Raw genomic sequence first — 26493 nt, forward strand, 5'->3', positions numbered from 1 at the left:
TGGGCTCCCCAGGGAGCAGGGGGTTACATGTCAGGCCGGGGGTTCCTGGGAAGTTCGCTCCAAATGCCTCCCCTCCCCTTTCCCTGGAATCTTCCGTCAAGCCGACCGTCCTCCACGCCCTGGCCCCTGTCTGGGCCGAGACAGGTGCCACTATGCTTATTCCTCTCCCACGCGAATGTCCCACCTGCGTGAGGAGCCGGCCAGGTGGGGTGTGGGGGGTGCCTAGCTGGTGGTGGCACCTGTCAGGGCAGAGGTGAGCAGTAGGTGTGGACACAGGAAAGACCCACAGGTGACATCAGGTGAGTGATGAGGAGAGCCCCCAAGTTGTCTCTGGGCCACACGGACCACCACTGGGCCGAGGTTCTCAAGGCCCAGGAAATGCACACCTGGAGTCCTCTACCCTGCCCTTGCGTGCAATCGGCCGCCATGAGGCTGTCCCTGGGGGAGGAGGTCAGAAGTCACCAAAGCAGGGGCCACAGGGTGAGTCAGTGCGGGACCAACACTGCTAGGGAGGGGCAGGAGGGACAGGGACTGTTGAGTGCCCGGGGAGCCCCCCCCCCCCCAGCCAGTGAGGACGGGCGGCCCTGGGGACAGCACCGGCTCGTGTGCCCCAGGCAGAGCTCGTTTAAGGACAAAAGCTCACTGCCTGCCCCCGTCTGGAGACTCCCTGCTGCAGCCACGGGCATGAGCGTGGGGCAGCAAAGACCCACCCCACTGCCCGCCAGGCTGGGTCCGGGACCCACAGCTTCACGGTACACAGGCTTGTCAGTAAGAATAACACAACTTTTATTGGGAGTTGGGGGTCTTGGGTGCCCTGTCAGATTCTCAGAACATTAAAAATGGACTCAACGCAAAATAACCCTACAGACCCTTCCAGGATGATGGGGCCTGGCCCTGCCCTCCCTGACGGGTGCACGCCGCACCCCACCTGGCACCGCCAAAGCCAGTCTCTGCACCCCTGTGCCCCGTCCTGCACACCCAAGGCCAGCCCCTAACCAGGTGCCCCAACTGCCCACCAGGCCACGAGGGTCTCACTTTAAGGCAGTCAAATGTTGCAGCCTGGCTCAAGGCCAGCTCCCAGGGGCACCGGGCAGCTAAGACCCTGTCTGGCCAGTCTGGCTCCAGACCCGCATTCGTCCCCAGAGCCAGGGAGATCCTTCGCTGTGGCTGGACACAAAAGTGCAAACACGTGGCTCTTTCCTGCGTTTGTTGGAAGGAAAAAAAAAAAAAAGTAAAAACTGAGGCTCGGAGCCTGTGGCATCCACGGCCATCGCGGCCCTCAGTCCACACGGTGTCTCGGGGTCGCGGCTCCCGGCTCCCCCCGGCAGAGCGCACGCCTGAGGCCTTATTGCTGTGCGCGGAGCTGGACTCGAGGCCCCCTCGGGGTCAGGCAGGAGAGGCGCAGGCTGGGCTGTCCAACTGGTTCCAACTGCCAGCTTTACCAATGCAGCATTTATTTTAAAATAAAATTAAATTAAATTAAAAAAGACAAATTGCATCACCAGGTAGTTTTCTCGACGAAGGGCGCGCCGTGGCCGGGCAGCAGCAGCAGCGTCACACGGGGCCGTTCAAGGCGGCTCCGGCAGGCGGTGGTGAGTCCGTCTTCCTGTAGGAGGAAGGGTGGGGGGTTGGAGCCCTCGGGGCCCGAGAGCCCCAGCCACCCCCATCCCCCAGCCTGACCGGCTCACTTGTCTCTTGTCACTGTCCCCAGGATGGCCGCTGTGCACGTGGCTGGGGCCGCAGTGGTGACGGCCACGGCAGCTCCTGGGGGGCCTGCCACGGTGGCTGGGGTGGGGCCGGCCTTGCTCGGTGCTGGGGTGGCCGCCACAGCAGCCTCGGCAGGGACGGCCGCAGCCGGGGTGAAGGTTGCTTCTGCAGGCGCGGGGGAGGTGGGGTCCGACAGCGGGCTGCCGGTGCACTCGGCCCTGTGTGGCAGACAGGCTCCAGTGTCCTGGGCCACCCCCAAGGTAGCCCAGGGACCCACTTGGCCAAGGCAGCTCTGCTACCCCAAGTGCTAAAAACACCGAAGACCACCTGCCCGCCCACTTGAGGCCGTGGACCTTCCAGGAGGCGCATCCCAAGCCCGCCCCCGGACATCTGCTCTCTCTCCAGACGGCCCCCACCCCCCACCCCGGTAGGGGAGGGCCTGCAGGCCCTGTGCCCAGAAATGCTCCCTCCCACGCCTGGAGAGGGAGAGAACAGGTGACCTCAGGACACCAGCCCTGGCACTGGGCGCTGGTCTTCATGGCCCTCCTCGCCACAGCCCGGGAGGAGAGTGAGCCCATGGCTCACCCTTTCAGCCCACACCTGCCCAGTGCTTGCTTCTGGTCCATGTGAGACCACCGCCAGCCACACAAGACCCCTGGGAGCCAGCAACGAGCAACCATGGACAGCATAAGAAATGGACCCTACACTGAAGCCTGGTGACCGCGTGTCGGCCCAGATGGGCACAGACTGGGGGTTCACCACGGGCTGGCCGGAAACGCTCATGCAGACAGCCCTGGAGATACACAGCTTTAAGGATGACGACACCTGCTTTTCAGAGCGGGGGTGGTTTTTAGGCAGGGGAGTCAGGAAAAGAGGAAGAGGTTTTAAGACCTGCAGTGATTCTGAGCTTTGAGAAAAAGTTAAACCCATTCAAGAACCCAGTGTGTACCTGTAACCCAAAAGCCACCACTCACGGCCCCCATGCCTGATCCATGCTCATAAACGAGGCCCCGCTGGCTCTGGGCTGGGTCCCCCAAGGGTGGGGGCTAACGAGGACAGGTCGTGTTGTCTGGGGTCCTGGGAACGAGTGTGCTGTGAGCCAGAGCTGGACACCCACCAATGGGATGGACCAAGCCTCAAAACCATTTGGGACCACCAAGGCTTGGGACAGTAGACTATGGGGGAAGGAAATCCCAGAGGCCACCACGGACTGGCCCTTGTACCCTCCTGCTGGGATTCCGCTGCCCGCCCCCCCCCCACTGCCGCCCCTGTAAGCTTTGGCTCCGCCACCACCTCTTTCAAGTGCCCACCAGCCCCCCGTTCCCTATTTTCACAACTCACAGCTCCTTACGCGGCCCCCCACCCCCCCAGGCCCAGCCAGGGGTCTGTCCAATGAGAGATCCCAAAAGCCTAGACCCTCTTCCTGTGTGTGAGGTTAGGGTTACCTGCAGGCGGGGTTCGTGACCCAGAGAGGTCTTCGGACACCTCCACCCCGCCGTCTGAGCATGAGGGACAGCAGACACAGAACTACACAAAGGCCGTCGTGCCCTCTCCCCACCATCCGGGGCAACCCCAGATCCTGGGGCGGCAGCTCGGCCGGCCAGAGACCCACAAACCAGGCCACTGTCCTCAGTAAGACCTAGGGTGAGGCAGCCCCATCTCCTAGCCCCTGGGCTGGGACACTCAGGCCCTGTGCTCTCATCTCTATGAAAATGCCCCTGAGCCCTGGCTCCCACTTGGCCGCCTTGGTCATGGGGTCATCAGGGCAGCAGGGTCAGCCTACTCCCAGGTGAGCAGACTGCTGGGGACGGCCGGAAATCCGTGTGCCCTAGGGACCCTGTGCCCGCCGCCATTCTGCACACCTGGGGACTGACGCGGGCGGCAGGGGGGCCTCCCGGCTGGGACCCAGACTGACAGCTTCCAAGGCACCAGCCGTCTTCTGCTCGTCCTCACTGTGGTCAGAGACCACCAAGGGGGCCTTCCTGGTGACACAGGCGCTCCAGGCACACGGGGAAGCCGGGCCTACGAGACAAAGCTGCTGATGTCCAGGGAGGACGGAGGGACTCAGAGTCTACAAACCCACGTCTGCACGTGGATATTTCCAGGAACCGCACGAAGAGATGGTCCTCCCCCAGGCAAGAAGGGCTGCCAGCCAGCCCTGTGGGGCTTCCAAGCCTGTCTGATGAGGGGCTCAGGGTCAAGGACGCTAAACAGGCCCTAGGATGGCCAGTGAGGTGGCACACAGCACTGGGGGGGTCTGCATGGACAAAGCAAGACCTCAGAGACCGGCCTGGGCTGGGAAAGCCCTCGCTGCCTGCCAGAGCTCCCAGCAGCATGGACAGGGCAGGCCGGCCATACCCACACCCCGAGGACTGCCGGTTCTCCCCTGGGAGTGATGCAAAGCCCAGCATCACCAGGGAGACACAGACCGTGGGGCCTTGGCCACATCCTCCCACTCCCTGTGCTCAGAGCCCCTCCTACTCACGGGCTCTCTCTGGGCCCTGGTTCGGCCCCTCCTGGGTATCGCCATGGCCTGTGTCCACCGGGGAGCTACACCTGGGCCCTGATTCAGAGCTGTAGAAGGCAAGGTTGAGCACCCTCTAGGGGGATGCCATCCCCAAGGGCAGATGGGGTGACCTCCTGGCCCGCCCCACCTTACCAGCAGAAAGGCTGGAAGTCGGTGAACTTGGCCCAGCCTTTTTCCTCCAAAGTCGAGGGACTATGGGTGCTGGCCGCCCACACGCTGGAACCGACATCTACCGCCACTCCTGGGGCCGGCACTGGCGAGTTCACCGGCTCATCGAACACTGCCCACGAGGTACCTGCTGCGGGGGACACAGCAGTCCAGGCACCCTTGACCCGCAGGTCGGTCCCACCTGCCTTCTGGGCCCTGAAGCCCAGGTGCTGCGGGGGCCCCACGAGAAGTGGACCAGTGGACACAGGCCGCCAGCTGTGACGGCGTGGCGGGGTAACCTCGACTGGTGGCAGGGGGGCAGCCGGGGCAAAGCATCTGCCCCCAATCCTGCATCACTGTGGCTGGCGGCACGGGAAAGCCACCGCTTTCGGGAACATGGCTTGAAAGCTCGTGTAGTCCCACCATGCACAGGCCAGGTGGGGCCTGTGGGGCCCGTGTCCCCGTCTAAGTCCCCTGCCCAGCCTGAGTCCCGTGTGCCCGGCATCTACCTTCTGAGCCACCCTCCAAGCGAGGACCTTCCTCCTGGGTAGAAGCCAGAGAGGCACCTGCCCGACAGGCATCCTTGTCCGCTTCCAAACCCTCCTTCCTGTCCTGGCCCCCACGCTGCAGGCCATTCTTGGAGCAGCTCTCTGAGGTGTGAGGACCCCCAAACCTGGAGAAAGACACAAGGTCAGAGCGGCCACCGCAGGGCACCACATGGGGCCCCCGGAAGCGTCCCTTCTGTGCACCCGGAGCATCGCGGCTGGGACAGGGCCGGGAGTGCACACACAGCCTTCTGGGGCGTCTCTGCCTCAGGGGGCTTGGGGAGGACAAGTGGGCCTCACACCTGGCTCTGGCCGTCACCCGGGCAGGGCAGCGCATCTCCTTATCCTCCCAGATGTCATCCTCCTCGTCGTCGTCGAAGGGCTGGATGTGGTCACTGCAGCAGGCCTCAAACAGAGCTGCGCTGGGCTGCGAGCGAGAGCACCCACGCGGCTACACGCGGCGCCCGCAGAGGCTCGGCCAGGCAAGCGGCTCGCAGGATGGGGGCCGGGTGCCGCGACGCGGCCCTGTCCCCCACTACTGCCCACCCAGCACGGTGTCCCCCGCACCACCCGCATCCAAGCAGCACGGCGCAGGGCGCTCACACTGTCCTCGTCCGCGTCGATGCTGAAGTTGATCTCTGCGATCCTATCGAAAGGAGCACTGCGGCGACAAGGGTGGTACTCAGCACCGGGCTGCCCAGGCCCCGGGGACTCCCGCTCGCACCCTTGGGGGATGCCAGCCGCAGCTGCCCCTCCCCCTCCCCCTCGGGGAGCACAGCCGAGTCCGAGGGTGCAGACGGCTCTGCAAGCAGCGACCGGCCACGTGGGTGTAGGCAGATGGGGGGCCTCGGACGAAGGGGGCGGCGCTCCATGCCCCCTCCCTCCTCACCCTCACTTGCTGGGCCCACTCTGTCCCTGGTCGGCACGGTGACAACCTGCCAGCCCTGAGAGTGTCTGAGCCCGGACCCCCCACGGAGACTGGGCTTTCAGCTGAGCAAGTGGCAGGTCAGCCTCCAGGGCCAGGCAGGACAGGGGACAAGGGCGGGGGAGATGACGAAGGCTCAGTGGGGGCCACGGTGTACACGGGAGGCTCCCCGGTGAGAGGATCCTGGCCAGGGTGGACAGCCCCGGGCACGTCCCGGGAGCTCACTTGACACTGTCATCCTGGTCAGCAAACTCCTCGTCGTTGAAGCCAAACTGATCCACGAAGGTGGCTGTCATCTGCTGGACCTGGTACTCGGAGAAAGCCTGGCAGGGAGGGTGACGCAGGGCAGGCCTCAGCCCAAGGCTGCGCCCAGAAAAACCCACTGGTGCTTTGCGGCTTCTCCCAACCTAACCTCTCGGGATAACACGCACGCAGGGTCGTGTCCAAAGAGCCTCGTTTCCTTTAAGTCTCAACACTGTCCACCAGGTCCCCCAGGGTTTACTGATGGAAGGTGGCTCAGGGGGTCCCCCCCCATTACAGGGGCTGCACGTCTGGCCCCACCCCTGCTCGAGCCTGGTGCGTGGGGACGAGCGCGCTCCCCTGGGCTGTGTCCCGCAGCGGCTCAGCGGGGCTGGAGGCCCAGGTGCTGCCGAGAGCGGGTCAGGGCTGCCTGAGGTAGCAGAGCGGCCACACGCACCTGCTGCAGGGACAGCTCATTAGGGAAAACGCCCTCCATGTCCTCATCCTCACTCGAGGGGTGAAGGTGGTGGGTGCTTACCTGAAACAGCCAGAGTGGGTGGACGTGAGCCCTACCCCCCGGGGCTCCTGCCCCCGTGCCCCTCCCCTCAGCGCAGGGCACGCTGGGCCTCGGCACCGGGAGCCCCCGACAGCACACTAGGGCTCCTGATGCGACAGGGAAGGGGCTGTGCTGAGGCTTTAGGGGGCCACCGGGGCCCGAAGCAGGACAGGACTGTGTTTGGGACATGGGGCCATGTGGGCGCACACATGTGCGGGCACGCGCACACCCACACACTCCCGCACGCGCACCCGCACGACAAGCAGACGGGAAGGCATGGCCACAGCACCAGCGGACACCCCCGAGCCCCTCACCAGGTCCACGGCGTTCCTGCGGTTGGTCTCCGCGAGGGTCTCCTCCACAAAGTTTTCCCAGCGCCCTCGGCAGTCAGCAGGGAGCCCTGGAAGGGAGCAGCACTGTGAGCCAGGGGCCGGCGCCACTGCGCACGGATGGGGAGAGCCCGGAGCGGACCTCAAGGGCTGCGTGCCGGAGGGCAAGGCGGCCAAGGCGGCCAAGGCGGCCAAGGGTCCCGCGGGAACTCGAGGTGCTCACGGGGACGGAGCGCGGCCCCAGCAGAGGAGGACGGCCGAGGAGATGCGGCCCAGCTTCCTTCTCTGCCCACCGCCTCACTCCCCCTTGGCCCAACCCATGTGCCTGGGTGCCTGCCTTCTGGACAGGTCAAGCCCCAGAGAGCCACGGTCTGCAGCCGGTGACAGAAGACCACGGCAGAGAGCTTCCGGCTCACGTCTCGCACCCCAAACTGCACCCTCTGTGGGGAGTCTCCCCGGGCCACACACCCCTCGTCCCGGGTGTCCGTGGACCCGGGAGCCAAACACACCCCGCCCCCCTGCTGCTTCTACCCTGGAGGGCCACCCAGAGTCTCCTCAGCTCGCCTCTGGCCCGGAGCCACAGGAACCACAGCTGAGACCCTCGGAGGGGGTGGCCAGGCAGCCAGTGCGACATGGCCACAGGCCCACACGGACCGCACACGGTGCGGCCCACAGAGGGGGATGAGTCCCGGCCCCTCCCTGCGCCTGCTCCCGGATCACACACCTGAGTCCCTGCCTCAGCGCAGCCAGCTTCGCACACCCCCTGGGGGGCCTCCCGGACAGAGCTCACTGCTCTCTGCAAACACCAGTCCCTGAGCAAAAGCCTCCAGCACGGGGCTAACGAAGACAGTCCCAGGCACGAACCTGGTGTGAACACCGGCCCCTGCATCTTGCGAGTCCTGGCTTCCGTCCGCCCTCAGCCTCCCAGACTCACGCGTCCACTCCACCTATCCGTCCCCCTGAGCTCCGCTGGCCTGGGCATCGTCCGCCTTGGCAGGGACGCACAAGCCCTTCTGACCAGCCCACTTCCTGTCTGAACCAAGAGCCCCGGCGCCTTCCCTGCTCAGCTGGCGAAGCCCAGTGCCCGGGAACTGAAGATCACGGCGGAACAGCAGAGGGCCGGAGAGGGGCGTGAGGGTTAGGGCCCCAGGTCGGGGGCGTGGCAGGTGTCTCAAGCCCCACGGTCTCTCTTTGAGCACAGAGGCCAGCTCCCCCAGCTTCCCTAGGTCCCCAGACTCGTGCTGGAAAAGTCTGCAAAGCTGCCTGAATCAGAGAAGGAGCGCGGCCTTCAGGCAGCCCACGGGCGGCCCCTTCCGAACGCAGGCGCCTGCCAGGGCCTGGGGCACAAGGAGACCCCCCACAGATGTCCGTTCAACAGCACGGACACCTGGGACCCAGGCCCACCTGAGAGAAGGTTCCACGTGGGGAAGCAATCTGTCCTGGTTCCAGTGCGCTTACACTTGCTGAGGGGCCAGAGCGCAGAAAACGGGGTTGCAGGAAGCAGGTGAGGGTCAGAGGGCGGGGGTCAGGGGTCAGAGGCAGCCTCAGGCAGTAACACCCAGGACAGGGCTCTGGTGCCAGGAGGCAGTGAGGACCGGAAGGGCTCACCTCGGAGGACGTCGCTGATGTGGGTCTGCACGGGACCCTTCTCCAGGTTCTGCGCCACTGCGTTGGCGATCCGGGTAAGGTGGCCCATGTTGCCGCGCCTCATGCCACCCGCTGCCCTGAAAGTGAAGCGCCAGCATCAGGGGACCCCTGCGGTTTCCCCACTGTGCGTCCACCAGGGCCCTGACCTTGCCACGCACGGCCTTCCCTGTGCCCACTCTGCGCCCCCCACCCCCGAGACCCCTTCCTCGCAGCCTTACCTGCAGGACACTCCCTTCTGGAGAGTGCCTGCCGTGTGCCAATCGCCCCAGTCGCACCACCGAGAGGTGCTGACAAGGCGGACGCTGCCCCTACCTCCACCATCCAGACAGGACCTCCGTACCCTGAGGCCTGGGCCAATGCCGCGTCCCTCGGCCCACACACTGACACCTCTGACCTGTCCTGGCCCCAGACGCCCTCCCGACTCCGCCCAGAGCTGGCTGACCCGAGGGAAACATCCCGTGGGGCAGAAGACTCAGAAAGACTATAAGATAGTGTGTCCCTGCTGTACGTCCTGACCCAGGGACGACCAAGAACACACACACGGGACCCAGAGCGGGCAGGCCAGGGCGCGGGCTGCTCCAGGTGGCCGGGCTCGCAGCTGGCCTCACTCTACCCGGCTCTCTGGGTCTCCACGCTGCCTCCCTCTCACTGAGCTCTCTGCACCCCGAGGCCCATGGCCTCGCTTCTGTCCGCCGTTCCATCCCACACTCTGGTCTGTCACAAACAAGACCCAACAGAAGGGGCTGTCTGAAAATCCATCCTGTGTTAGGAAGGTAGAAAACGCTCACACATCTAGAAACACAGCACTTAAGTCCCAGAGTGGACAAGGTTTTGTTTTTGACCATGTTCTCTGTCCTAAAAGCCTGACGGCACCCCGGAGAGGAAGCACAAGTGAGCTCCTGAGAGCTCCCGAGCCAGTGGGCCCAGCCTGGAGGACGAAGGGGTCCGGAGAGAAGCCGGCGGGGCAGGCCCACAGGGAGGTCTCTGTGTAGCTGCTCGGGGTGCAGCAGGGCCGGGCCAGGGACAAGGCCGCTCAGCCATCTTAACCTCTGGGGTGTCCTAAGCCCTCGGTGACAGCAGCGAGGTGCCCCCCCACCAATAGGCGCCCACGCACAGATACACAGAATGTACGAGGGCAGACTCCGCCCAGGGCTTCAGTGGGTACGGCGTGGACCAGGCCCCAGGAAGGACAGAGGGCCCCGTCTTGTATGCTCGAGGTATTCTACAGAGGATACAAACCGGTGGGTTCTGTACCAGCAAGATGCGAGCTATGAACCAGCTGCGGTCAGAGGGCCCCCGAGAGCAGCGGCCGGCAGGGCCGAGGGAAGGCGGGTGAGGGCCGGGCCTGGGGCTGCCCACACCGGGCCCTGCAGCCGCACCTTGGGGGACCCGGGTGGTCGAGATTTGTAGGTGCGGGTGAGACCATCTGTGCGCGTCAGAAAGATACAAGCTGGGTGGGGCGGGAAAGCCAGCGTGAGTAGCCTGGAGGCGCCTGGGGGGCTTTCAGGGCTCAGCGAGAACTGGCTGGTGGCTGGGGTGGGGAGATGGGGGCCCTGAGGACACACTGCGGGTGTAAGATGGGGTCTGGCTGACGGGGAAGGCAGGGATGGAGCAGAGCGGCTCGGCCCGGCTCCTCTGGTCCCCCTGAGCCCAGACCTTCCCCGGACAGCGCCCAGGAACGAGACCCCCTTCCTGAACTGGACACGCCATGGCCGCGCCGGAGCCCCCTGCTGGGCCCTCAGGGGCCCCCTGCCCCCAAGCCCACCGCTCCCCGACGGCTTCTTACTGTGCGTGGTCATTTGCTTCCCAGGCCTCCAGGATCCTCTGGACCAGGCAACACTTCTGGAACAGCTAGAGGGAGAGGCGACACCGGTCAGGGCCTAGAGGGCTGCGCACTCCCCTCCGCCGACCCCGAGACGCTGAAGCAGGCACGTCAGCGCCAAGCTGCTGTCCTGTGGGTAGGGACACCGTTAGGGCCTCCCTGCAGTCCCCAGCAAACAGCAGGGCAGCCGCTGCCCCAGGCCCCACAGGGCTGCCCAGGTCCGCTCCTTCCGCCTGGCTTCCTCCCACCTTCTCTGTGTCCAGAGGCCAGGACTGGCCCGAGTGCGGTTTCCTGTGCCTGCACGTTTGTTCTGGGACCCAACTCACCCCCAACCCTCCCGGGGCCCCGCACACCCTCCCAACCCTGTGTGGACCTCACCACTGCAGCTGCCTATCCGCAGCTGTCTACCCCAGGACGGCTGTTCAGCTCAGGCCGGCTGGCTGCGGGACTCGCTCAAGCCACACCCTCTACGGGACGTCACCAGAGACCCAGGCCTTCCCAAGCCTCTGCTCCTCCTGGATGGGCCTCACAGCCAGCCTGAGGGTGGGAACGGCCCCTGCACAGCCCCAGGCCTTGGCAGGGAAGCGTCTCCGAGGCGGCTCCTTGGCGGGGGCTGGGCACTTGCTCCCTCTCCTCCTCGGCAAACACCTGCCAAGGCCAACCCCCCCGCCAGACGCAGACCGTCCAGGGCAAGGGAGACCGGGCAGCGGGGGTGCACTCGCTCGAGGACCCAGAGGAGCCGTGGGCAGTCCTGGAGGTTAGCGTCCGTCACGCACTCGCGGGGGAGCAAGGAAGAGCCGAGGAAAAGGAGAGAGAATGTAGTTTCAAAAGGTCCGTGATCCCAGAACGTTTTCTCAGGAGACTCAACACATTCTCTCTCTTTCCCCTGCGTTTTCCTCGGTGGCCGCTCCCGACAGCAGCAGACACGACGGGACACAGCACACCGGCCTGGAAGGAGCAGACCCTGGGGCAGCCTCCCTGTCTGCTGACTGCAGCCTACCACGGGGCCTTGCCCTCGGCTCCCCCAGCTCAGGGGCCCTGGCAAACGTGGACACTTTCTTTGTGACTGTCCGTCTTATGGGTGGAGGGAGGGCAGGGCCTCCACATCCTGGGAGGATTACGGGGTAGCCATGGGCGGCCCGTGTTAGTGCTGATACCCACACAACTCAGGATGGGGTTCAGCAAACAGAGACACGGGTGCACACAGCAACACACAGGACACTGGCTGGACTTACATGGGTCACCATTGTGTTCTCGGGGCGGCTGGCGGCAGGCTGGGGGGTCTCAGGGTCCCCATTCCCGGGCAGAAGCTCCACCCCACCGTCCGGTCCACTGGCTCCTGCCCTGTCCTCCCGGGCAGCGTGGGACAGGATAGCGGCTATGCACAGTTCCACTTGGAAGTGCAAGAAGTTATTCCAGGTGTATTTAAAAAACAGGTCCTGGGGTAAACAGAGAACAGAGGAAAGTCCACGGACTGATTTTCTCCTAGTGGTAGGACCACAGAGGCGAGGGGACCGCTGCCCCCTGACCATCTAGGTGGTCAGGGGATGCTGAAGGCTCTTCCCTGATGTGTTCTCTCCACGACCACCTGCCCTCCCGTCTGCAGCCTGCTGCGGCCTCACTCCTGTTAACCTCTGCTCTCCCCTGACCACGTCCTGTGGTCGGTTTATCCTTCTGTCCTTAAGTCAGAAGCTCAACTCATTCATTTTTAGCCTTTTTTCCTCTCCCAGGTACCCTTACACATTTTGCTCTATGGTATTTTGACTGTTCTTCCCTTAGGATTTTGTCTTTGACCCATGAGTTACTGGAAGTACGTTAAATTCTCAAACATCCGAGGACTTCCTTCAGGAGGGGACACGAAACTGAGATGAGCACCCATGGACGCTCCCTGAGGGGACCCAGTGGGGCCCAGCCCTCAGCTGAACAGGCTGAAGCCCAGAGGAGGCTGAATGAGGGGGGCTGCATCCCTCCCCTAGAACAGGGCTGGGTGCGACTGCCTGCCTCGGACCCTCTGGTCCCGCATGCCAGCAGCAAGCAGGGGAGACACAGAATGCCCGTCCACAACCCTCTGGCCACCTCACACACCGCAGTGGCTACGGCAGCCCTCTGCTGTCTGCGAGGGATGGGGAAGGGTGTGCAGCGGGGGAGACGGGGCAGGAAGACGGGGTGTAGACCTCACCCTCCTTCACACCAAGGATTTGGGGGATGGCTAAAGGCAGGAAGCCCACCTGCCTGACACAGTTCTCAAATCTCAGCTTCACCTTCTCTGCCTGTGTGGCCTGGAGTGACCCTGGAGGTGACCACAGTGTTACTTCCTCTTCAACAGAGTCAGACCCACCCCCCAAGAAAGAAAAGTGTAGGCCGGGCGGCTTCACTGGTGAATTCTACCGAACATCTAAAGAAGAACCAACCACCACAATCCTCAAACTCTTCCCCAAAAGAGAAGGAACACTTTCCAATTCGTTTTCTGAGGACAGTACTACCTTGTTGTCAGAGCCAGAGGAAGACATCCCAAGAAGACCACACACCAATGTCCCTTATGAACATCAACGCAAACACCCTCAACAAAATTCGAGCAAACCAGACTCGGTGGCACGTCAAGGGACGGCACTCCGAGGCCACATGGGACTTACTCCTGGGACGCAGGGATGGTCTGACTCCGAAAACCCATGTAATGCACCGTGTTAGCACAACAGAGGGGAAAAACCCAGATAATCATTTCAACTGCTACTGAAAGCACGTGTGACAAAATAGAACACGTTTTCTGGATAAAAACACTATTTAATAAACTAACAATCAACGGAAACCTCCTTGACATAACAGAGGTCACGTGTGGCCGGCCCACAGCACACACCACCCCCAGGGGCGAAGGACTGAAAGCTTTTTCTCTGGGAAGAACAAGGCCAGGACACCTACCTCCGGTCTCGCACTGGAGCCCCGGACAGAGCAATGAGGCAAAAGGAACAGAAATAAAAGGCAAACGGGAGAGAAAGCAGCAAAATTACCTCTTTTCACAGATGCGATCTTACATGCAGAAAATGTCACAGATTCCCCGTAAACTGTCAGAGCCAACAAACAGGTTCAGCACAGTCACAACACAAAATCAACACACAAATTAGTGTACTTCCGCACACTAACAACTTAGATTAAAAAAATTAAGAAAACAATTCCATTTATAATAACATTCAAAAGAATAAAATACTTAGGAATAAACTAAACCTAGAAAATGAAAGGCTTGTACACTAGAAACTACAAATGCCGCTAAGGAAAGAAACGGAAAAACATCCATGTTCGTGGACCGGAAGACTTAATTTCGTTAAGATGACAACACTCCACAAAGTGATCTACAGACTAGTATGTGCCAAAATCCCAATGGCACCGTTTTTTTTTTGCTAGAAATAGAAAACCCATCCTAAAATTCACTTATTTTTCTTTTTTAAGATTTTATTTATTTACTTGAGAGTGAGAGGGAGAGACAGCCTATGAGAGGGCAGGGTCAGAGGGAGAAGCAGACTCCCCGCTGAGCAGGGCGCCTGACGTGGGACGCGATCCCGGGACTCTGGGATCGTGACCTGAGCTGAAGACAGAGGCTTAACTGCTGACTGAGCCACCCAGGAGCTCCCATCCTAAAATTCATATGGAATCTAAAGGGATCTCAAAGAGCCAAAACAATCTTAAAAAAGAACAGGGTTGGAGAACTCACACTTCCCAACTTTAAAGCCTACTACACAACGACAGTAATCAAAATAGGGTGATACAGGCATGAAGACAGACGTACAGATCAAAAGAACAGAATAAGAGTCTGGAAGAACACCCTCACATATACGGCCAGCTGATTCCTTTTCTTTCCTTTCTTTTCTTCCTTCCCTCTTCCCCCAGACCCCTTTCCTCCCTCCTTCCCTCTCTTTCCTTCGCTTAAGGGATCTCTAACCCCAGCCTGGTGCTCAAACTCACAAGCCTGAGATCAAAAGCCACACGCTGCACCCAGTGCGCCAGCCAGCCTCGTGTGCTCAACTGATTTTCAGCAGGAGTGTCACCACCATTCACGTGGGAAAAGCCAGCCTCCCAGCCAATGGTGCCGGGAGGACTGGATACCCTCCTGCGGAAGAACAAACTGGGACCCTTACCTTACACCGCATATAAAAATTAACCTGAATACATCAAAGCCTAGTAAAGTAGGACCATAAAACTCTTCAGAGAAAACATACAGGGAAAACTTCATGACAGTAGATCTGGCAGTGAGTTCTTGCATGTAACACCCAAAACACAATCAATAAAGGAAAAAAATAGGTAAGTTAGACTTTATCAAAATTTACAACTTTCATGTCAGAGATACTATCAGAGAGTGAAAATAATCTACAGAATGGGAGAAAATATTTTCAAATCATATATCTGATAAATTTTAATACACAGAATATACAAAGAGCTCCTACAACTCAACCATAAATAAAGAACCCAATTAAAAAACAGACAAAGGACTTGAACAAACACTTCTCCAAAGATAATCGTTAGGGAAATGCAAAGCAGAACCCCCGAATCCCACGAAACGCCACTCACAGCACTAGGACAGCTATTACTAAAAAACAAACAGACAAACAAGAAACCCAATGAACAGAAAACAGGCGTCGGGGAGGGTGTGGAGGAGCCGGCAGCCCACAGCCTACAGCCGGACCTGTCCCACTGCCACTCAGCGCGCTTCCCAGCAACCGGTGCTGGCAGCCCTGGGGCGGGCCCGGGAAACAGTCCCTCTGCACAGACCAGACCTGTTAGGGCCAATTTAATGTTAAAACCTGTGTAACTATCAGGGCCTGCTTAGCCAGAGCAATCCACATTGCCGAGGTAGCCGTATTGTTGTTTACATCCACGGACTTCATTCCGGGAATAAACACCCCCGTAGTTCCTGGTATGGTTCCGGGTATCGATTCTGGGAGTAAACGCCTTAACGATAGAAGCCACGTACCTTGGGTCTGCGGTTATGCCCTATAAGACCAGCCCGTGAGATCGGGAGGGGGTCGCTCTCTCCGGAGAGCTCTGGCCGGTCAGTCTGACTTCTAATGCTTGGCATAGAATAAAGCTTCACATAACTTTCACTTTGTCTCAGTCTCGTTCCTTTGATAAGGGACCCCAACAATACCCATTCTGGGTCAGCCCCGAAGCCTCTCCTCGCCCTCCCCCCCTCCCCCCCGTCCCTATACTGAGGTCCCGCCGGCTGCCTCTGACACGCCCCGCGCCCCTCTGCCCGCCCGCACAGACCAGACGGCGGCGCAGGCCCGCTCACCAGCAGCAAGCCCATGGTGTCGAGCCGGCAGAGCTCCCGGTTGATGCCGGGGGTGTTGGTGTGCAGCAGCGCGGCCATGAGGCGGGCCCCGTGCAGACGGGCGTTGCCCAGGGGCTCCTCCAGCACGCCGATGGTGGTCAGGATCGCTTCTTTCTACAGACAAAGAAGCGCCGCCCGGTTAGAGCCTTGCCACCAGCATGACCACTGCTGGCTTCTCTCGGCTCTGGTGCTACCTGCTCAAAGGGACAGGGCCACCACCCCGCAGTGTGGCCCAGCCTGGCGATGTGTGGGATGTGTGTGTGGAGACTGGTCAAGGCAGCACTGCAAGAAGACGTGAGGGCCGGCGGTGTTAGGGACCCACCACTCCCCCAGGGCCTCACAGAGCAGCGAGCAATGGTGGTCCACGGCCCCCGGAAGCCCAGGGCTCTCTGGTCTCAACAAAGCAAACAAAGATATGTGCACCTCAGCTCACGAGACACGTCCAAGATGGGGCCAGCTCTCTCAGGACAATGAGCTCGCCCCACGAACACTCTCGGAGGAGGCGGCTAACAGCGGCCTCACCACACTGGACGCAGGTGTCTCCCGACCCCACACATGGCAGCATGATGTATCCACCTTCTCATTAACCCAGTGTTCCAGAATCCCACCTTCAGGAAGCTCACTTTCTAGTGGGAGAGGCAGGCGGTAAGTTGACAGATAATATAAGCCATGCAGCAGAAGCCAGGCTAAGAGGTGCCCGGGAAAGGGAAAGGGGCCGTGACGGAGAGGGGCTCCACGGTGAGCTGGAAGGCGGCTGGAAGCTGGAGCCCTTCCCTGTGAGACCCAAGTGGTGCCCAGAGCTGCTGAGCTGAGCAAAGGGCTCCCCTGGCCTGGTGTCCCGGACTTAGAGGCCAGACCTACACTTGGCAAACTCGGACTCTCGGACCACCCGATCTCAGAGCACAAGAGTCATCTGGGTGGGGGCTACGAACTGTTCAACCCCCAGGCCGTGCATCAGAGCAGAGCTGGTCACTTGGCAGCTGAGAGGGCGGAGACGCGCTCTTGGCGTCTGCCTGCTGGTTCTCCAGCCGGGGTGCAGCACCCCTCCGGTCGGCAACGGCGGCGCAGTGGCCTCATCCCATTCAGGGTCACCCACCTTGGGCGGGCTGAGCAGGAGCTGGTGGAAGTCCTTCAGTCGTGGCTCAATGCCGTGCAGGACACTGCTGCTGACGGTGCACAGCCCCTCCAGTCCCTGAGAAAAGGAGTCCACCAAGCCCTCTGTCCTGTGGACGAGGACAGGAGATGGAGACACGGGGGATGCGCCCCGTCCTCTGTCTCACCTCACTCCCCCAACTTCTCCACTCGTTGGCTCAGGAGTGGTTTGGTGACTGGCAGAGAGACAAGAGAAAAGCACCACTGGCCTTCAGAATATACTCCCAGGTGATGGCCAAGGGCAGCCCCCTCGCCCCTGCTGGGCTGGCGGCACCTCACGCTCACTGGACCACCTCCCAGTTAAAAAAGTAATATGTCACATTTTAATACAAAACATTCTAAATACAAAAAAAAAAGGAGAGAATAAAAAAGAGAATCAGCAAGCTCATCTCTGTTTTTTGTTTTAAGATTTTATTTATCCATTTCAGAGAATGCAAGTAGGGAGAGGAGCAGAGGGAGAGGGAGGAGGAAAGACGCCCACGTAGACTCCTTGGAGTGTGGACCACCTCCCACCCCAACACGGGGCTCGACCCCAGGATCCTGAGATCGCAACCTGACCCGAAACCAACAGTGGGCGCTTATACTGACAGAGCCTCCCAGGTGCCCCTCATCTGTTTTTATGTGTCATTTCCATGCTGTCCCTTCACTGCAGCCAAAGCTGGGAAAGGCCCTCAGAAGAGCCCCCACTTCCTACAGAAAAGGACCAGGCTTCCTGGGCTCACGAAGAGAAAACAATCAATATTCTGGTGGCCTAACTAGAGTAAGCGATGACAGCATCGTCATTCCAGTTTTAGGTACTAACCTGACAGATATGTACTGGGTCCCAGAGAGAGAGAGAGAAAAATTCCCAAGAATCTCACTACCAACAATAGTCAATTTCCTGTCGTTTTCTCGTTCTTTTGTTGTTGCTGCTAAGTCCAGTCCCTCAGTGCCGAGGCTTCGACAAAGCTCCCCCAGAACAAGGAAGTAAGAGGACTAGTCGCCCCCGGAGCCAGGGCAGGACAGAGCAGAGCAGACAGGCGCACAGATGCACACACCTCACACCCCACACAGGGCCACGCACACCAGACCCGCAGCCCACACGCTGGGACAGTCCGCAGGGCACTCTCACTGGCCACACCTATCCCACAGACCCATGTAGGAACACTCTGGGAGCCGGGGACACTCGGTGCCTTCGGACTGGGGCGGGAACATGACGGATGCCCAGGGTCAAAGGAGCCGCACGTTTACCTCCAGCAGCAGAGTCCTACCCTCTGATGGCTCACACGGTTAACGTTTGTGAAAAACACCCCGTGCCCAGCGCCCCCAGCGCTCACTCAGCACTCAGCCATGCAAGATACTCACCCAGCCCGCCGTGTTTCCAGCAGGGTGAGTAACACCTGAGTCCCGCTGACGAGGCAGCTCTCCGTCCGGTCTCCGTCAAACATGTTCTCGAGGAGCCGCTCCACACAGTCCTGCCTGTCAGGACACACGCGGCTCACCGCTGCTGCGGCAGACGCGGCGCCGCCCGAAGCCCCGGGGACCGCCTCTGCTCGCCGCGGAGCGGGAGCACCCTAAAACTCACAGGGGCTCTGCCCGGCCCCCAGAGTTCTCACGACGCTCCCGCCCCTGCCGGCCTGGAACCACTGCACCCGCCGGGAGAGCCCTGCGGCCCCGCCCGTGAGAAGCCGGTCTACCCGCTCACGGGCGGGCGTCTCGGGGCCGGCTCCTCGGAGTCCGAATCCGAGCGGCGGTACCTGCCGGGGCTCAGGGCAGGGCGCGCAGCCTCCCCAGTGACACACAGACCCCTGCCCGCCCTGCCAGACAGCCGCAAGGCCGCCAGCACTCACGACTCCAGCACTGTGAGGAGGGGGTCGGGCTCCGGCGCCTCCTGCGGCTGACCGCCCTGCTCGCGGCCCAGCCGGATGATGTCACAGAGGGTCTGCGAGGCGTTGGACTGTCTCTGGAACGGAAAGGAGATGCGCCACTGCCCTCGCGGCTGAGGAGAAAGGCCAGCCACCTCCTGGACCGCGGGAGCTGCCCCCTGCCCGGTTCTCGGAAGGACCGCGGGCTCTCTCAACCAGCCCATTTCAGAGAGAACCGGCTGGCCTTTCCGATGTCGGGATGCTCGTCTGTCCAGACCTTCTAGATGAACTGAACGATCCCCAAGAGTCCAAACGGGGCTCTCTCAAGGGTCAAATACACCAGACGCTGCTCCACCCCGTGGGCCCCTTTGAGACAGACAGTGGCCATGTTACAGACGCTGTATTTTAAATTCCTACTTAAAATATGAAGCGTTGAATCGTAGCTGCTAACATTCCGAGTGAGCCCTGGACGCTAACGGAACCCGGCACGTGCTACAGAGGAAACGGGAGACCTTGACTCTTCCGGGGCACGGCTACCCTTTAGCCGGTGAAACTCTGGGCAGTGTACTTGCAGCGGTGTGGGGTGCTCAGGGATGCGGAGCGCCCCTGGCTCCTTGCCCGAAGCGTCAGAACACGCAGCCCTCACGGGCACGCCAGGGGCACTCTGGGCTGAATGAAGGGAGTGGGCCGTGACTATTTAAGGGAGCAATGAAAGCAGCTGGGAGGTCCCCGTGGCCTCGCCCCAGCCTCTGGGCCGGGGAACAGGCCAGTCAGCCCACAGCGTCCTGCGCCTCAGTCTGGAGCACAGGCCCTCCTGCCCAGCTGTCTGACGGCCGCAGGGACAGACGGGAGCAGACAACAGCGTGGCCGGGCCGCAGCAAAGGCGCGGACGCGAGCCTGCACCGCTGTTCTCCAACTGCTGAGGGCAAGCGAACGTGTTCAGTTTTGTCATGCGCAGAAAAAGGCCTGTCAGGGTCTACTCCAAACTCAACAGTGGTTCTCGCAGGGAGCGGGCAGGGGCCAAGAGAGGCAGCCCCGCTGCCATCCCACACGCCTCTACGCTGGTAGCTGGTAGCGGGAGCCTTCCTCCCAGAGCTCACGTCCTCGCAAATCCCACCTCCTCAAGCGCGGGCTGGACCCAGCCACTCCCTTCGAGAAAGCAGAATACAGCCACGGGGCAGACTGTCCATTTACAAAAAAAAAAAAAAAAAAAAAGGATTTTATTTATTTGAGAGAGAGAGAGTGCGCGTGCGCAAGTGAGAGTGAACTCGAGCGGGGGCGGGTCAGAGGGAGAAGCAGGCTCTCCACGGATCGATGCAGGACTCGATCCCAGGTCCTGAGCTGAAGGCAGATGCTGAGCCACCCAAGCACCCAGACTGTCCCTTCTAAGATGAATGTGCAGAAGAATGACTTCCGCCTTGCTCACTCCAAAGGAAGCCAGCAGCACACTGAGAGCTGCCCTGCGGACAGGTCCACCGCCCTCGAGGAACGGAGTCCTGCTGAGCCGCTGGTGACCCTGGAAGCAGGCCCTTCCCGCGCTGAGCCCTGACATGCCCGCCGTCTTGTGACAGACCCTGTGCAGAGCACCCACTAAGCCATGTCCAGGTCCCTGACTCTCAGGATCAGAAATAAAAAATGCTTTCTGTTAGAAGCAACTACGTTTTAGAGTAATCTGTTACTGAGCCAGAGATAACTAATTCAGCTCCTTTGTTTTTTATAAAATGTAGTTACTATTATTATTTTTTAAAGATTTTATTTATTTATTTGACAGACAGCGAGAGAGGAAACACAAGCAGAGGGAGTGGGAGAGGGAAAAGCAGGCTTCCCGCCGCGCAGGGAGCCCGATGCGGGGCTCGATCCCAGAACCCTGTGATCATGACCTGAAGGCAGACGCTTAACCGTTTGAGCCACCCAGGTGTCCCTGGTTATTATTTTTTTACTGAAAAGAAACAGTCTAGAAAGTACTTGATTAAAGGGAGAAAGGCATCTAAAGGGTCCTCGTCTGAGGAAAGGAGCAACTTGGCCCGCAGCAGGGCACCTTCCCCCGCAGCCCGAGTGGGGGCGGGCGCCGTACTCACATCTTCATCCTGACTCGGATGGATCAGCTGCACGAGTCTCTGGATGATCTTCTCTTCGTTGAGCCACTGAAAGGGAAAAAGAGGCCTGTCAACGACACTCTCCACATCTAACCCAACAGAAGGGAGTCGTTCGGTGCAGAAGAAATCCATGTGCCGGGTTCCAGGGGCAGAGGTTCTTGGCCCAACATGTGTGTCCAGAAAAAATCGTGATCAAATTCTGGAGTGACCCAAACTCCGTGAGGGAGGGAACCACAGTCTTTATGTCCCAGTGGTGGCCTCTTAAACATACTGCCTCAGGCTACCTCAGAAGACAGAAGGGGCCGGAGCCGGGGCTCTCTCCGCAGTGCGCAGCCTGGCTGCATGTGGGGCCCAGGTCCCCTCTCTGTGCCACCAGGGCCTCTCCAAGAGCGGGAGAGGCACAGAGGGCTGGTGCGGCTGCAGGAGCGCGGTGAGGACGGAGCGCCCAGCACGACTCAAAGCTCAAAGGCGGTGGGCGCCCAGGGAAGACCAGTGCATTTCCTTATCCCAAACTGGAAGGTCTGCCTCCGTGGCCACTCAGCCGCGAGTCTGCGCAGGCTCGCCGTTAACGGCAGACATTTACGCTGCGCTCACCACCTGCCACTAGCTACGGTGATCAATTCTTCGTGGAAAGCAGCAGAATACGCCCAAGTGGGAGAACTGCCACCTCGATGACAGCCATCACCTGATGTCTGGGGCTGGAAAATGGGCAAGAAAGACCAACACTTTATCTTAAATTGCATTACAAACAAAGCCTGCCCGACAACAGTGGACAGCTTAGCCAGCGCCGATTTGCTGGTTTCTCTGAGATGAGAATCCTCTTTTCTTGGAAAGCCCTCCGAGAGCTCCGAGCAGATCCTCGTCCTGCGAGCCTGTCAGGACAGACACATGCACGGACTCTATCTAGAACAAACAACAGGCCGCTTTGGTCTCGACCGCTGTCTCCGCATGAACGTTGTCGGCTAACACTTTCCTCTGGGTAGCGCGCGGGGCATAAAGCCAGGCCCTGACAGGACTGCCACTCTGAGGCCGCGGGGGCACCGGGATCTGGGGGTGGGAGGACGGCCCTCTTCTGCTTCCTTGGGGCGGGAGGCCGGAGAGTGTCGGAGGCAAAGGAACACGCGGCTCTTTGCCTCCGAGCGGCCAGAGGCCCGACAGCAGACAGGCTCAGACCGCGGCCCCAGCGTCCGGCACGAGCCCGGAGGCGCAGCGCCGATGAGCCCGCGGCGGGGAGTCGGGCCGGACAGGCGCCAGGGGCCCCGACCCTCCCGCCGCGAGATGCCGCAGGACACGGGCACGCGGACGGGGACCCCGCGGAGAGGGGCGGCCGCACACTCACGTGCAGGACGTCCCGCCGGAGCCCGGCCGGCTCCACGCAGCTGACGAGCCGCAGCAGCAGGTCCATGAGGGCCGAGGTGCCGAGGTGCTTCAACACCAGGCTGACGAAGCCGTCCTTCTTCTTCAAGAACTGGACCACCTGCGGCCAGACACACCCTGAGGAGCCGGACCAGCCGCGGGCGCTCCGCTCCGGAACTCCCGAGACGCGGGCTTCCAGGTGCGCGGACGCCAGCTCCGCCAAGACCAGAGAGCGCGGTCAGAGGGGCCTCTCCGGGGGCAGCAGGGAGCCGACCGCGGGGAAGGCCCGAGAGACAGCCGCAGGGCCCTGCGGACGGCGGCGGGGGCGGGCCCCGGGCCACCAACACCGCAGGGAGGGGCCGCGCCCGAGGCCGCCCGGGTGCTCTGCCACCGCCTCCGGCGTCCGCGGCAGGAGACGCGCCGCCAGCAGCCCCGAGCCCAGGGCTGCTGCTCAACGCCCGCAGCCCCCGACCGGGGCACGAGCCTGACGGCGCCGAGCAGCTGAGACAGCCAGCGGCCGACGGGCCAGACGCCGGTGGAGGGGAAAGAGGGCTGCGGTGTGGCGAGGGAAGAGGCGCGCCGCACCCCCGGCTGGCCCCTGATGCCAACGAGACGCGGGCAGCTGGCCACGAAGGCGGGCGGCGGCGGTTCCGGGCCGGGCCGGCTGGGCTCAGCTCTGCCACGGAGGACCGCCTGCGGCGAGGACGAGGGATTGGGGGGGAGGGGGACACGGGGACGGGACGCGGAGGCCCACGTTGCTGGGAGGCCCGGTCACACTCGTGCTGAGACAGAAGGAAGGGGAAGGAGGGAAGGGACCAGGAGGCTCTGAAGAGAACGGCCACACGCCTAGAAGACGACGCCGAGAGCGACATCGGGAACAAAGCAAGGTGCATCACAACAGAGCCCGCGGGTATCACCAGGGTGAGGTTAGGAGAAATAATTATTATGCCAATTTATATAAATTTAGAAAAATGAAAAATTTCCTTGAAAAACACTCATCTAAACTGACAAGAATAGAAAATCTGAATACCTCCAGAGCATCAAAAGAAACAAAATCTACCATTAAAAGCCTCACATATAAAAAATCCAGGCTCAGGGCTCCTGGGTGCCTCCGTCGGTTAAGTGTCTGACTCTCGATCCCAGGGTTGTGAGCTCAAGCCCTGTGCCAGGAGCGCGTGGAGCCCATTCAGTAGAGAGAGAGAGAGAAAGGGAGAGGGAGGGAGGGAAAGGAAGGAGAAAAAAAAAAAAAGGAAAATCTCCAGGCTTTAAATGACCTTTCCACTGAATTCTACCAAACATTTAAAGAAAAATAATTCCAGTCTTAATATACCCTCACCCAGGGAACACAAGAGGAAAGTATGTGCCCTATACTGAGAACATAAAACTTTGATTCTGAACACCTGATAAGGACATTATAAGAAAGGCAAATTATAAGCAAATCTCACTGATGATCACAGATGTAAAAATTCAGCACATGAAGGAAATTCAGCACATGAATGGGTGGTAGACCATGAAACCAAGGCTAGTTTAACATTAGAAAAACAATCAACAGAATGTGCCTATTAGAGTAGAGAAGAAAAGTCATATGATCAACTCAAGAGAAAGTAAAAACATTTTTTTAAGATTTTACTTATTTAGGGGCGCCTGGGTGGCTCAGTGGGTTAAAGCCTCTGCCTCCAGCTCAGGTCTCAGGGTCCTGGGATCAAGCCCCACATCGGGCTCTCTGCTCAGCAGGGAGCCTGCTTCCCCCTCTCGCTCTCTGCCTACCTCTCTGCCTGCTTGTGATCTCCGTCTGTTAAATAAATAAATAATCTAAAAAAAGGGGGGGTTATTTATTTATTTGAGAGAGAGGGAGGGGGCAAAGGGAGAAGGAGAAGCAGGCTCCCCGCTGAGCAGGGAGCCCTACATGGGACTTGATCCAGGACCCTGGGATCCTGACCTGAGTCCCAGGTAGCCACTTAACCCACTGAGCCACCCGGGCGCTCCCAAGAGAGTAAAAACATTTGATAAATTTCAACAACCATTCATGTTATAAACTAAAAAGACTAGAAATAAAGAAAAATCCCCTAATTCTGATTTTTAAAAAGTGTCTATAAACACCTCACAACTGGGGCGCCTGGGTGGCTCAGTGGGTTAAAGCCGCTGCCTTCGGCTCAGGTCGCGATCCAGGCGTCCTGGGATCAAGCCCCGCATCGGGCTCTCTGCTCAGCAGAGAGCCTGCTTCCTCCCTTCTCTCTCTGCCTGCCTCTCTGCCTACTTGTGATCTGTCAAATAAATAAATAAAATCTTTAAAAAAAATAAAATAAAATAAAACCCCTATTTAAAGGTCATTATCTTCTTCATATTATTAAAAAAAAAAACCACACCTCACAACAAACATCATACTTAATTATAAAATGTTGAAAGCTGGGGTGCCTGGGGGGCTGTCATTAAGCATCTGCCTTTGGTTCAGGTCATGATCCCTGGGTCCTGATCATGATCAGTCCCGCATCAGGCTGCCTGCTCAGTGGGAAGCCTGCTTTTCCCTCTCCCTCTCCCCCTCGCTAGTGTTCCCTCTCTTGCTGTGTCTCTGTCAAATAAATTTTAAAAATCTTAAAAGAAAGAAAGTTGAAAGCTTTTTTTCTCAGGGAATAAATAAAACAAGGAGGCCCACTATCACCACTGCAACTCAACATCGTACTAAAGGTTCCAACTACTGCAATTAGGCAAGAAAAAGAGATAAAAGGTATAAGACTTATAAGGAACAAAACAAAATTGTCATGAATCACAGTGATAAGCTCCTGTACACAGATGAAACAAAAGAACAGAAAGGTACGTTGTTAAGAGCATCAGCTTTACTGACAGTCACCAAAAGCAGAGTCACCCAGGACAGACAGGAGCGCACGGCAGGTGAAGCGCCTGGCCCAGCACAGGATGGCCCTGTGCGAAAGCAAGGGAGACGCGCAGACACGCCCGGCGGCCTGAAGGCTCTGCACGGGATTATGCTGGAAACAAGCTGCCGGAAGGCTTTCATTTGTAGGCTTTAATGTATAACTTGTTTTAACAATTTTATTTATTTGACAGAGAGAGACATGGCGAGAGAGGGAACACAAGCCAGGGGGAGAGGGAGAGGGAGAAGCAGGCTTCCCGCTGAGCAGAGAGCTTAACGTGGGGCTCGATCCCAGCACCCTGGGATCGTGACCTGAGCCGAAGGCGGACGCTCAACAACTGAGCCACCCAGGTGCCCCCATATGTTTTAATTTAAGTAACACTTTGAAATAATGAAATTTTAGAAATGGAAATGGATTAGTGTCACAGGCTAGGGATGGGTGAAGGGGGAGAGATGGGAGGAGAGTGGGAGCAGCTACACACGGCAACACAAAGGACCCCTGCTGTTCCGCAACTGTTCCGTATCCTGTGGACTGTATGAATGTCAATATCCTGGCAGTGATGTTCTACTAGTATTTTACAAAATGTCACCATTGACAAAACTGAGCAAAGTATACAAAGGAGCTTTCCAAATTATTTTATACAACAGCACGTGAATCTACAATTATCTCAGTAAAAAATTTCAATAAAAAGACACCATTTAGAATAATACGAAAATATCAACCCTAATGAAACTTGTGTAAGACCCCCTCCCCCACAGAATTATGACATGTTATCAGGAGAAATTAAAGAAGCCCTCGTTATCCGCTTTGTCACAGTCACAGACAATACGTAAGTAAATGGGAGGGGCTGTGTTTCAGTAAAATTTCATTTACAAAAAGAGGTAACAGGCTGGTTTTGGCCTGTGGGCCACAATCTGCCAACTCCAATCTAGAGCCAATGTAAGCCTAACCAAAACTCTGACAGGTTTTCTTGGGGGAGAAGGTTGGGGATGTGGAAACTGACAAATTCATTCTAAGAGTTGTTCATTCTAAAACAATGCAAAAGGTAAAAAACAGTAATAAGAAATTCTGAAGAAAAACCAAGCGAGAGGACTATCAAATACCAAGACTTCTAAAGCTACACATATTAGGACAGTACAGCATTGCTGCGATCACAAACAGAACAAGAGAACAAAGTCTAGAAACAGACATACTACATGGGAGTCCCTGACTCACGATGGGGCACATCAGTGCAAAACAACTGAGAGAGAAGGGCCTCACCGGTAAATGGTGCTGGGCTAACTAGACACCCATATTAAAACAAACCCAAAAAACTCCAACCTTACATCCCTGACAAGAATCCGTCTCAAGGAAGTTATAGAGAGAAACAGGAAAGGGAGAGCGCCTGGGGGGCTCCGACGGTGAGCCTCTGCC

The 26493-nt window shown here is 59.0% G+C and overlaps 1 protein-coding gene across 16 annotated transcripts in view; it reads right to left on the reverse strand.

The window, feature by feature from the left end:
- Positions 1-762: 762 nt before the first annotated feature.
- Positions 763-26493, reverse strand: part of PPP6R2 (protein phosphatase 6 regulatory subunit 2) — a 78179-nt gene continuing 52448 nt past the window's right edge. For 5 of the 16 annotated variants that reach the window (XM_080811671.1, XM_080811672.1, XM_080811673.1 and 2 more), the window contains 20 exons: positions 22194-22331; positions 20837-20902; positions 18744-18856; positions 18259-18372; positions 16859-16985; positions 15724-15876; positions 11681-11884; positions 10410-10474; positions 8585-8700; positions 6962-7047; positions 6549-6629; positions 6077-6174; positions 5530-5587; positions 5229-5353; positions 4891-5054; positions 4367-4532; positions 4193-4281; positions 3570-3729; positions 1689-1925; positions 763-1606 (listed from right to left, as the gene is read on the reverse strand). In XM_080811671.1, coding sequence (XP_080667797.1) covers positions 1555-1606; positions 1689-1925; positions 3570-3729; positions 4193-4281; positions 4367-4532; positions 4891-5054; positions 5229-5353; positions 5530-5587; positions 6077-6174; positions 6549-6629; positions 6962-7047; positions 8585-8700; positions 10410-10474; positions 11681-11884; positions 15724-15876; positions 16859-16985; positions 18259-18372; positions 18744-18856; positions 20837-20902; positions 22194-22331 — 2412 coding nt within the window. In that variant the 3' untranslated portion in view covers positions 763-1554. The remainder of the gene's footprint in view (positions 1607-1688; positions 1926-3569; positions 3730-4192; positions 4282-4366; positions 4533-4890; positions 5055-5228; positions 5354-5529; positions 5588-6076; positions 6175-6548; positions 6630-6961; positions 7048-8584; positions 8701-10409; positions 10475-11680; positions 11885-15723; positions 15877-16858; positions 16986-18258; positions 18373-18743; positions 18857-20836; positions 20903-22193; positions 22332-26493) is intronic. The other 11 variants (XM_080811674.1, XM_080811670.1, XM_080811666.1 and 8 more) reach the window with 9 other exon arrangements.

Source organism: Martes martes (assembly GCF_963455335.1).
Source record: "Martes martes genome assembly, chromosome: 8".
In the NCBI taxonomy this organism is placed as follows: Eukaryota; Metazoa; Chordata; class Mammalia; order Carnivora; family Mustelidae; genus Martes; species Martes martes.